The sequence below is a fragment of the Phoca vitulina genome, unplaced genomic scaffold (genome assembly GCF_004348235.1).
Source record: "Phoca vitulina isolate PV1807 unplaced genomic scaffold, GSC_HSeal_1.0 scaffold41, whole genome shotgun sequence".
Taxonomy (NCBI): domain Eukaryota; kingdom Metazoa; phylum Chordata; class Mammalia; order Carnivora; family Phocidae; genus Phoca; species Phoca vitulina.
The window spans coordinates 1611115-1622607 of NW_022589744.1; the positions used below are offsets into that span (position 1 = coordinate 1611115).

The 11493-nt window shown below is 56.5% G+C and overlaps 1 protein-coding gene across 1 annotated transcript in view; it reads left to right on the forward strand.

Annotated features, from left to right (window-relative positions):
• MRC2 (mannose receptor C type 2) overlaps nucleotides 1-10978 on the forward strand; it is a 34069-nt gene extending 23091 nt beyond the window's left edge. Inside the window, exons 17-30 of the mRNA XM_032429572.1 lie at nucleotides 293-453; nucleotides 553-620; nucleotides 1347-1447; nucleotides 1742-1884; nucleotides 5809-5923; nucleotides 6053-6216; nucleotides 6381-6489; nucleotides 7011-7249; nucleotides 7391-7559; nucleotides 7652-7801; nucleotides 8124-8243; nucleotides 8444-8623; nucleotides 9079-9105; nucleotides 9370-10978. Of these exons, the coding sequence (XP_032285463.1) occupies nucleotides 293-453; nucleotides 553-620; nucleotides 1347-1447; nucleotides 1742-1884; nucleotides 5809-5923; nucleotides 6053-6216; nucleotides 6381-6489; nucleotides 7011-7249; nucleotides 7391-7559; nucleotides 7652-7801; nucleotides 8124-8243; nucleotides 8444-8623; nucleotides 9079-9105; nucleotides 9370-9593 (1970 nt within the window). The 3' untranslated portion in view covers nucleotides 9594-10978. The remainder of the gene's footprint in view (nucleotides 1-292; nucleotides 454-552; nucleotides 621-1346; nucleotides 1448-1741; nucleotides 1885-5808; nucleotides 5924-6052; nucleotides 6217-6380; nucleotides 6490-7010; nucleotides 7250-7390; nucleotides 7560-7651; nucleotides 7802-8123; nucleotides 8244-8443; nucleotides 8624-9078; nucleotides 9106-9369) is intronic.
• Nucleotides 10979-11493: the final 515 nt, after the last annotated feature.

The window sequence follows — 11493 nt, forward strand, 5'->3', positions numbered from 1 at the left end:
CAGTGGCGTTCGGGAGAGGGTGAGGGGCGTCACCTCCAGGGCAGGGCCTGGCCGGGATGGAACAAAAGGAGTTAGGGGTTTGAGCTGAGAGAAGGGGAACCGGGGCGCCTGGAACCCTGTCGGCCTCGTCTCCAAGCAAGGGCAAGCTTGGGCCTGGAGCGGTGTCTGCCCGAGGGGCCTAGGGTTTCGCAACCCACCTCTGCCTGCCCTTGGACCCGCCTGGGCCTTGGCTGCAGGGCGAGCAGGCGACCCCTGCCTGGCCGCCGCTCCCACGCTCACACTGCCCCCGCAGGCCGGCTGGAGTGGCTGCGTTTCCAGGAGGCCGAGTACAAGTTCTTCGAGCACCACTCCACGTGGGCTCAGGCGCAGCGCATCTGCACGTGGTTCCAGGCCCAGCTGGCCTCCGTGCACAGCCAGGCTGAGCTGGACTTCCTGGGTCACAACCTGCAGAAGGTGAGCACCCCAGTGACCATGGGCCAGCGGGCAGGGGAGGGTAGGCCTGGCGAGAGGAGAGGCCCTGCCAACCCTTATCTGCCTGACTGGTTTCCCCAGTTGTCCCCGGGCCAAGAGCAGCACTGGTGGATTGGCCTGCACACTGCAGAGAGTGATGGGCGTTTCAGGTAGGAGCCTTCCAGGGTCAGCAGGTGCGGGAGGGAGCGGGTGCCTGGATGGCCAGCCACGACCCCAGATAGGAGCTAGGGAGGCCGCCCACAGAGACTGATAGACCTGGATTTGAATCCAGCTCCGTTCCTCCCTGGCTGTGTGGCCTTGATCAATGACTTAACCTTTGTGGGCCTTGATTTTCTCATCGAAAAATGAGCATAATGAGGCCTGCCTGGTAGGATTGCTCTGAGGATTAGAAAAAAGGTATGTGAAGTCCTTAGCACAGCATCCAGTACATAATTGGGCACCAAATAATGGCAGCTCCTATTATGCCGAGGCCACTCATGAATAAGGCCCCCTCAGGACATGGGCAAGAACATATGATGTCCTCCGGAGGGGCCTCTTTGTGTTCAGTACCCACCTGCCATGCATGAGGGGGCTCGAGGCAGGAGGGACCAGGAGCACATGCATATCTGAGCACACTGTTGCCCTTGGACCTCTGCCCTGGGATTCTTGGACTTTTCTAGTTAGAGAATGAGTGCCCGGGGAGGGCTGGACCTTACCTGGACGCACCAGGTCTTTGGGTCCCCAGTGACCCGGAGCTCAGTAGCCTCACTCTCAGCCTATAGCCAGTGAGCCCCTGGACTCGGGCCCTGCCCTGCCCCCCATCTCGGTGGCCTTCATTGCTGTATACAACGGAGGTTGGGCCCAGGGCGAGTCATCTCTGTTCCGTGTTGTTGCAGGTGGACAGATGGTTCCATCATAAACTTCATCTCCTGGGCACCCGGTAAACCTCGGCCCATCGGCAAGGATAAGAAATGTGTATACATGACCGCCAGCCGAGGTGAGGGCGAGGGCGGGGCACAGAGGGTGCAGAAGCTGGGGGGAGGGTTGACGTTGGGGGCAGTGCGGTGAGCTGGGGCAGGCCCATCAGTCTCTTCTCATTCTCTTTTTTCCCACAACCCAAGAGGGGCTAGACCCAGAGAGGGGGCCTGTCCCCATGATCCAGCAGCCACAGAGGACTGGAGTTCGGAGCTGGACACGGGCACCTGATCCCCATGTCCTCTTCTTAGGGCATGAGGCAAGGGTGTTGCTGGCCCTGCCCTGTGCTAGAGTGACTGCCCTACTCTTTCTGCAGAGGACTGGGGGGACCAGAGGTGCCTGATGGCCTTGCCGTACGTCTGCAAGCGCAGCAACAGCACTGGAGAGCCCCAGCCCCCGGACCTGCCGCCCACAGCCCTGGGGGGCTGCCCCTCTGGTTGGAACCAGTTCCTCAACAAGGTAGGAGGTGGGGAGGGGCCACCCAGTAGAGTCAGGGGAGAGGATGTGAATGTAGGAAGGCCAAGCTTCAGGAGTCCTGGCTTTTTGGCAACATCAAAGTCATGGCCTCTTGCCTACTTGGCCCCAGTGCCAGGGCCAGACTCCTGGGAAAGTAACTTTGTATAGTGCCCTTGCTAATCTACCAGGGAAGGAGGGTGTCCACATAGTTTGGTGAGTTTTCTAGATTAGTCGCCACACATTTTGATAATGAACTCCTATTAGGAAAACACAAGATTGAACATACAAAATATGTGTGTCTACATTATATATGTATGTGTAAATAAATATATATTTACTTCTGTACTAATCGACTAATGTTATATATAGTAAACTGTGCACAAGAACAAAAGAATATAAAGCATGAGATAAAGATTGAAAAAGTATTTTTTTTAAAAGATTTTATTTATTTGAGAGAGAAAGCGAGCATGAGCAGGGGGGAAGGGCAGAGGGAGAGGGAGAGGGAGAAGCAGACTCCCCTCCTGAGCACAAAGCCCAACATGGGGCTTGATCCCAGGACCCTGAGATCATGACCTGAGCCGAAGGCAGATGCTTAACCGACTGAGCCACCCAGGCGTCCCTGAAAAAGAGTATTTTTAAGTTTAAAAAACTTTTCTTTATTAGTGGTATGAGAAAAGTACTCAAAAATGATCAATTATAATAATTATCATCTTTAAATAATTTAAATAAGAGCAAGGTGATTGCATATATTTCATTCTTTTTTAAAAAATTTTGGTCTGACACTTTGTGATTTGGGACTTCACAGGTCTTGTCTGAAGTTCGAATTACTTTAAAACATGGGTTTAATGGTTATTGTAGATGAAAAAGTTGCCTCACAAAGACAAAATATCAAAATGGAAAAGGTCGGCCTTTGTGGGCTGGGCTTTCTTCATTTTTCAGTCCTTCTACCAATGAAACAAAGGTTTTAGTGTAAAAATCGGCTAGTACATTTCTGCATTCTAAACCAATCTGCCTCACAAACTAATCAGAAGACCTGATTTAAGGCGCTTTAAGAACAAGTATTTGGAAGATTTTTTGAAACCTTTAGGAAATTCTTTTCCCAAGGGTTTTGAGCATGCAGATGGGAAAGTTGGGGGCAGTAACATTAATCTGAAGGAAGACGTTTCTAGACATGTCTGCAGAATGTTCCTTCTAGAGGGTGAGCTTCTTTCCCAAAGTGGTTACTTTTGCACTCCTGGGCAGATTGATCAGACCTGATTAGATCGTCATTGTTTTTATCCGGTGGCTGACAAGAGCTTGTCCCAGGAAGAGAGGAGCACTATTTTCTTGTTAATGCTGGCATCACGAGTCTGAGCCCCGATCTGTGCTTTCTTTGCGATAAAACCACTGAGCCGGATTGTGAGGATTAGATTAGTTAACACTAGCTCATATAATCCGTAAGTCTTTGTCCTGCGTTGGAGGGTAGCCAGCCTCTTAGTGTCATGGAGCTCTTACTGTCTTCAGAATATTCAAGCGAATATTATATCTTTTCGACCTTAAAAAAAAAAAAAAGTAACACGTCTATTATTACAACTTGGGAAAAAACAGAAAGAAGGAAAATACAACTCACTCATCCTTATTTCCAGAAATAACCCCTATTAATATTTGTTACTCTGCTTCCTGCCTTTTTGCGCCTAATTGAGATCATACTACATAACACGATTTTGTATCCAGCTTTTCTTTCTCAGTGTTCTATTTTGAGCATTTTTCTCATGTCATCGCATTTTTCCAAAAATTTATTCTCGTGGCTTCTTCCACCAGATATAAAACAGAATATATGGTATATATGTACTTGGTCTCTTTCTTTTCTTTTTTTTTTTTTTAAATTTTTTTTTAATTTTTTTATTGTTATGTTAATCCCCATACATTACATCATTAGTTTTAGATATAGTGTTCCATGATTCATTGTTTGTGCATAACACCCAGTGCTCCATGCAGAACGTGCCCTCCTCAATACCCATCACCAGGCTAACCCATCCTCCCAACCCCCTCCCCTCTAGAACCCTCAGTTTGTTTTTCAGAGTCCATTGTCTCTCATGGTTCTTCTCCCCCTCTGATTTCCCCCTCCTTCATTCTTCCCCTCCTGCTACATTCTTCTTCTTTTTTTCTTTCTTAACATATATTGCATTATTTGTTTCAGAGGTACAGATCTGAGATTCAACAGTCTTGCACAATTCACAGCGCTTACCAGAACACATACCCTCCCCAGTGTCCATCACCCAGTCACCCCATCCCTCCCACCCCACCCCCCACTCCAGCAACCCTCAGTTTGTTTCCTGAGATTAAGAATTCCTCATATCAGTGAGGTCATATGATACATGTCTTTCTCTGTTTGACTTGTTTCGCTCAGCATAATACCCTCCAGTTCCATCCACGTCGTTGCAAATGGCAAGATCTTATTCCTTTTGATGGCTGCATAATATTCCATTGTATATATATACCACATCTTCTTTATCCATTCATCTGTTGATGGACATCTTGGCTCTTTCCACAGTTTGGCTATTGTGGACATTGCTGCTATAAACATCGGGGTGCACGTAGCCTTTCAGGTCCCTACTTTTGTATCTTTGGGATAAATACCCAGTAGTGCAATTGCTGGATCATATGGTAGCTCTATTTTCAACTTTTTGAGGAACCTCCATACTGTTTTCCAGAGTGGCTGCAGTACTTGGTCTCTTTCTTGATGTGTCAGCATCATTGTAAAGATACCAGTTACTCCCCTGTCAGAAGCCTTTGAAGTATGCGAGGCTGTCTGTCCCTTCACTACCTGGCCCCAGACACCTTGCTTTACTAGGTCTCTCCCCTCTGTTACAGCCCTGTAGCATTTGGATGTAGGGAGAGAGAGTGAAGGCCCGCCTCTCCCCCTAGCTTTAAGCTCCTGGAGGGCAGGACCCCTGGCCCCGGACATACCACCTAATACACTTGCACATGGTAGGGAGGCCCCGACTGTTTGCTGGACTGAGCTGATACTTCTTCTCTTTCGCTGCTGATATGATGTGACCTTGCTGGTTCTAATGTTATGACTAATTTTACTAGTTATTTAAGGAGGCCTCAGAGTAGCTCTGAACTACTTCTGTGAAATGAAATGCAAGGGCTTTGTGATAAACCTCTCCCAAACTCTTGCATTATTTCTGGGTTTACAGTTTTCTACCCCAAATCTGACACTGGCATCAGTAAGCTGATGCTAGAACTCATCCCGATAGTAAGAGCGTCCCCTTGTGTAAGCACTTACTCTCGTGTCATGCACTGTTCTCTTTAACTCTTAACATGACCCCAAAAGACAGATATTTTTATTCCCACCCATTTTACAGAAAGGTTAAGTCAGATCTGGAACCTGACCTGCACCTGCTCCCTGGCCCTCTTTGCGACTCCAAAGCTTCCTTCCTTTCTTTCTCCCCCATCGCACTCAGGAGGGAAATCACTGGAAATCATTCATTTTCAAATAGTCTTCACTTGAGAGATTTCCCACCCAGCTGCTGCCTAACAAAGATCATTCAGACGTGAAGATAAGAGTGTTGTATGGATGAACATTAAGTTCACAGGACAAATAACAGATTTCAGGCAACACTTGGGAAGGCGTTTAGCTGAAATCGAGACAGACCTTGTCCCCGCGCATGGCCCAGGGGCTCTCGTCATAGGTAGTAGATTGTTTGGTGGCCTAAGGACGTCCTGCCACTTACAGACTCCCCCTGAGCGTCGGCAGGTGGACGTGAATGTGCTGTGCCAGGCTGAGAGGCTCGAGGAGCCCCGGATGTCCTGGTTCTGTTCTGTTGTCCTCACGGCCCTCGAAGCCTCCCCAGGGCCTGCCGCTGAGGGCTACCAGCAGAGTTTCTGGGTTTGTGGGACAGGGCGGTGGAGCTGGACATCACGCCTTCCCCTCCGCCCCAGTGTTTCCGAATCCAGGGCCAGGACCCCCAGGACCGTGTGAAGTGGTCAGAGGCACAGTTCTCCTGTGAACAGCAAGAGGCCCAACTGGTCACCATTGCAAACCCTTTAGAGCAAGGTAGGGCCAGCCCATGGGAAGGCCCCAGTATCCTCTGACACAGCCCCTCTCCCCCCCCAAAAATGGCTAGAGCAGAGCGGGCAAGGGGCTGTCCTGTTGCTCATAACTCTCTCTTCTGGGGGACTGTAGCATTCATCACAGCCGGCCTGCCCAATGTGACCTTTGACCTTTGGATTGGCCTCCATGCCTCTCAGAAGGACTTCCAGTGGGTGGAGCAGGAACCTCTGCTGTATACCAACTGGGCCCCTGGGGAGCCCTCTGGCCCTAGCCCTGCTCCTGGCAGCAACATACCGGTGAGGAGGCCCCTCGCTCTGCTCCCCTCCCCGAAACCCGCGGCCCTCGCCTTCACTCCCAGGGTCTCCCCTCTTCCAGCCTCTTTGCTCAGAGGGCAGCCCTCTGGGGGAGTGGCACAAGGGCAGAGCTGCCGGGGCTCCTCTGAGCGGCTCCCTCCCCCCAGACCAGCTGTGCGGTGGTCCTGCACAGCCCCTCCGCTCACTTCACTGGCCGCTGGGACGATCGGAGCTGCACGGAGGAGACACACGGCTTCATCTGCCAGAAGGGCACAGGTAGGCGTCAGCCGTGAACTTGGGAACATCCGCACGGGCCCGATGCTGTGGGTCTTGCTGCAAGGAATGACGAAACACGGTCCCTGACCTCAGGGGGTCCCTTGGGTCACCCCCAGAGTCCACTATCTGCTTGGGAAGAAGACCGGGTGCCAATCAGAGGGAAAGGCAGTGAGGATCGAGGGGTCTCAGGAGGAAGATTTGGGGGTCTGGGGGGCTGACCAGGGGCAGCCAGACACCGGGCATGCCTGGTGTCAGGGAACCTGAAGTTGTGCGTCTGAGGTCCCTGCGGCTTCATGCCTGTTCTACAGGGGTTCCTGGGGTGGGAGTAGGTCAAGGCCGCTTCCTCTGTGGCTCGGCAAGAATGTTACTAGTAACAGAGGCAAACACTGTCTGTCTGTGCCAGGCGCTGGGCCCACTGGAGACCTAGTCTCTGCCCAATGTCTGGTGATCCCCCAGCTTCATGCCTGGGAATGGGGTGAGGGGGGCAGAGCCCAGCCTGAGCCCTGCCCCCTTCCCTGTAGACCCTTCCCTGAGCCCATCCCCAGCAGCGTCGCCCCCTGCCCCCGGCACTGAGCTCTCCTACCTCAACGGCACCTTCCGGCTGCTGCAGAAGCCTCTTCGCTGGCAGGACGCCCTCCTGCTGTGTGAGAGCCGCAACACCAGCCTGGCCCGCGTGCCGGACCCCTACACCCAGGCCTTCCTTACGCAGGCCGCCCGAGGGCTGCGCACCCCACTCTGGATCGGGCTGGCCAGTGAGGAGGTGGGCCGGGACTGCTCCCCCGATTGCCGCCCCCCCCCCCCCCCGTCTCCTCCTGACTCCTTGCCTTACCTTACCTGCCTCTGTCCCCCCCCACTACTGCCGGTCCCTTTCCTCCCACCCTGACGGCCCCCTCGCGCCCAGGGCTCCCGGCGCTACTCCTGGGTCTCGGAGGAGCCGCTGAGCTACGTGAGCTGGCAGGACGGGGAGCCCCAGCAGCCAGGGGGCTGCGCCTACGTGGACGTGGACGGGGCCTGGCGCACCACCAGCTGCGACACCAAGCTGCAGGGGGCTGTCTGCGGCGCGAACGGCGGTGAGTGGGGTCGGGGGGTGGGCAGGGTGTAGGCTGTCCCGGGGAGCACTCGGGGCCACTTCCTCAATCCTGCACCCCTCCCCTCCCCACAGGGCCCCCTCCTCCCCGAAGAATAAGCTACCACGGCAGCTGTCCCCAAGGGCTGGCCGACTCGGCGTGGATCCCCTTCCGGGAGCACTGCTACTCCTTCCACATGGAGCTGCTGCTGGGCCACAAGGAGGCGCTGCAGCGCTGCCAGAGAGGTGGGCCAGTGCAGGCCAGAGCCCCCACGGGGTCATTTCAGGCGGTGACCCCTGTCGTGGGCGCTTAGAGGCTCCCGGAACGCAGTCCCCGTGCTGCACCCCACCCACAGGCAGCTGTCACACGGAAGCGCCCCATCAGTTTACAATACACAGAGCCCACGTGTGGCATCACACGTCAGTAACCCCGGACCTACGGGCACCCACACACAGATGTGCACTCCGCACCACCCTCCACTCAGGCTGGGGCCTCTCTCGGGGGGGGGGTCCTCTGCTACCCCAGGGGGACCACTGTCATCCTGATGTGGGCCTCCCTTGTGTCCAGCGGGTGGGGCGGTCCTGTCCATTCTGGACGAGATGGAGAACGTGTTTGTCTGGGAGCACCTGCAGAGCTCTGAGGGCCAGAGTCGGGGTGCCTGGCTGGGCATGAACTTCAACCCCAAAGGTGGGTACCCCGTGTGTGGCATTGGGAGGGAGGGTGAAGCCTCAGGGGCGTGGGGGGAACGCCTTCCACCAGGGCTTGGTGGGGGTGGGGACTCGCGGGAGGTGCAAATCAGTTGGAGAACAGTCCTGCTCTCTCCCCCCGGCACCTGCTCCTCCTCATCTCCTCTCCCCCACGCCCCCTCGATGTCTGCTTTCCCGTAGGAGGCACCCTGGTCTGGCAGGACAACACAGCTGTGAACTACTCCAACTGGGGGTCCCCTGGCCTGGGCCCCAGCATGCTGAGCCACAACAGCTGTTACTGGATCCAGAGCAGCAGCGGGCTTTGGCGCCCCGGCGCCTGCGCCAACGTCACCATGGGTGTCGTCTGCAAGCTCCCGCGAGGTGAGCGCCCGGTGCACGCGCCGCTCGGCCTGCTGCCGCCTCCGCGTGGCCGGTGCTGGGCCTGGGCCAGGGGCTGGCGCCTCATTCTGCCCGTGACCCAGCGGATGGGAGGGCACGAAGAGACGGGCCCCGGGGCCGCCGGGACCCTCCCCTGGGATAAACGGGTCTGTAGGAGGGACTGGCCCTTCCTACAAACTTCCAGACTAGACAGCAAACCCATCATTTTGTAGCGGTTAAGGGCATGGACAGGGTAAGCCACTTACCAACTCTGTGACCTTGGGCAAGTTCCTTAAAGTCGATGGCCTCAGTTTCTTCATATGCAAAATGAGGGTCATAACTGTACCTATGAGATCAAATGGGCTAATCAAGTGGCTGGCACTCCGGAAGTGCGCTCTGCTTGCTTATTATTACTGTCACGTCTTCAGTTATTAACGGGTCCCCCCTCTTCCTTGCAGCCGAGGAGAGCAGCTTCTCGCCATCAGGTGAGTCCCAGGCAGGGCTGAGATGAATCCTCTCCCGCCTTGGCCTTGGCCCAGCATGCCGGGCAGCGGGGGGGGCAGTGCGGGGGGGCAGCAGGGGTGCAGGCGGGGGGCGGCAGGGGGCAGTGGGGGAGTAGCTGGGGGGCAGCAGGGGGCAGCTGGGGGCGGGCGGGGGTGCAGCCAGGGGGCAGCGGGGGTGCAACCGGGGGGCGGGCGGGGGGCGCACCGGGGGGGCAGCCTCCCCACTGAGCGTTGGGCTTGCTGCAGCAGCGCTCCCCGAGAACCCGGCCGCCCTCGTGGTGGTGCTGATGGCGGTGTTGCTGCTCGGGGCCCTGCTGACCGCAGCCTTGATTCTCTACCGGCGGCGACAGAGCGCCGAGCGTGGGACCTTCGAGGGCGCCCGCTACAGCCGCAGCGCCTCCGGCCCCGGCGAGGCCACCGAGAAGAACATTCTGGTGTCTGACATGGAAATGAATGAGCAGCAGGAGTAGAGCCAAGGGCGGTGGGCAGGGTGGGCACAGGAGGAATGGGGAGGCCGGGCCCTGGGTCAGCCGGGCCCCCCACCAGCTGCCAGTCCAGGTGGCCTATGGAGGGGTGCCTTTGGGAGCCACTGTTGGGAGCTGGGGCTGATCAGGGCCTGGCTGGTGGGGTCCCTCCTCCCATGAGGGCTGGGCTGAGACCTGGCTGAGTGCAGGGTGGTGTTTCCCTTTGGGGGGGCGCTAAGGTCTTGTCACCTGGGCCTGTGTCCCCACAGTGACCAGAAGCAGGACGGGAGCCTCTTTCTGCCCCTTTCTCCCCAGGCCCCCCTGCCCAGGCCTGCTGACCCATGCCCCAGGACCCCCTCCTCATTGCAGAGCCCGAGGACCGTCCCCTGAGCCCTCAGCCAGCCTCTGTTGCTTCTGTCCTTCCTGGCAGCCTTGGCTCTGAGCCCCTCTCCCCCTTCCGTCCGCCTGCTTCTCATGCAGCCCTTCCTTCTGAGCCGGGGCCGCAGGGTTTGGGGAGCCTTGTGGCTCATGGTGGGTGTCAGCTGAGGCGGCCAAGCATCTGTCATTCCTGTGCTGGCTGCGGTGGCCCATGGGGCATGGAGGAGGGGCCTGGCTTGGGCCTGAGAACCAGGGCCCCACTGGGGTGTCAGCTGGGCTGGAAACAGGACTGGGAGAGACACCCTGACCCCCAGGGGGTAACCGGGCTAAGGCGTCATCTCCTGCTGGTTGGGGGAGGGCTCTGTCCCTAAAGAGTCCCCTGTGGGGACCAAAGTAAGTTCCCTAACGTTTCTAGCTCCTGCCTCTGGTTGGAAGAGAGAGGGGAGGGGGTTGCCAGAGTCCTGGGGGGCCCAGAAGCAGGAGACCGCCCTCTAGTGGGGCCCAGAGGAACAGTGCCCGAGCTCCTGGAGGGGCCCAGTCCCAGGGCGCTGACTCAGTGCCTTTCCAAGAGGCCGGGACCCCCGCCTAGGCTGGGGCGACGGCCAGTCCCTGTGCCATGGGGCGCGGGACAATGTGAACACGGACTCAAAGACATGGTCCTTTTCTGTAGTTCTTAATTTTTTTTAATGTGCCATTATTGTGAAAAAAAAAAGAAAAGCAAACAAATAAAACACCTTTAAGAGGCTTGAGAGAGAAGGGTTTCGGCTTTGTTCTGTTGTCAGCCTCGTTCCTCACACCGCCTCGGAGATAAGTGTCGTGTGTGGAGCTCAAGTCGTGTGTTCCTTCTGCAGTCCTCCATTTTGCTTCTGTCTCTGGGCCCCGCGGAGATGCTCTGCACTCTGGTCTCTTCTTCTGGGCCCTTGCCTTTCTGGGCCTGCTCACCATGTTCACTGTGACTGGGGATGAGTGTGTGGGTGACAGACAGCTGTGTGCGCTCGGGCAGCTTAGCTCACCTTTCACCATGTGCGAGATGGGGGGACGCACTTCCTGGGGTTGCTTTAAGGCTATTTGAGGATTAAATGAGATCATCTGTGCCAAGCAGTGAGCCCAGAGGCTCCGAGCTCATGCAGTAAGTGCTACTGTTATTTGGGGGCTGTGGCTCCCAGGGGAGCGTTCGAGGTGCCCAGGTCAGCCCTGGGCGGGGGCGGCGGGGGGGGGGCCTCTGAGCTGTGAGCAAGCGTGGATTTGTCCTTGCGGAGTTTGGGCTCGGGGCAGGGCCTCTCGGGACGTCCCTCCCAGCAGTATTCACGCAGGACCTCGGAGCTGGAGACCGAGCAGCCAGCAAAGAGAAGGCTCTGCTAGGAAGTGACGGACCGCTCTGCCAGTCCTGCGAGGTGCTGTGGGGAAGGCTGAAACGGGCCGCGGGGAGGGGCTGTTAGTTTGGGCTGGGCGGTGGGGCAGGGTCTCGGCAGAGGAATGAGACGAACCTGAAGAAGGCGAGGGAGTGATCAATGCAAACATCCAGGCA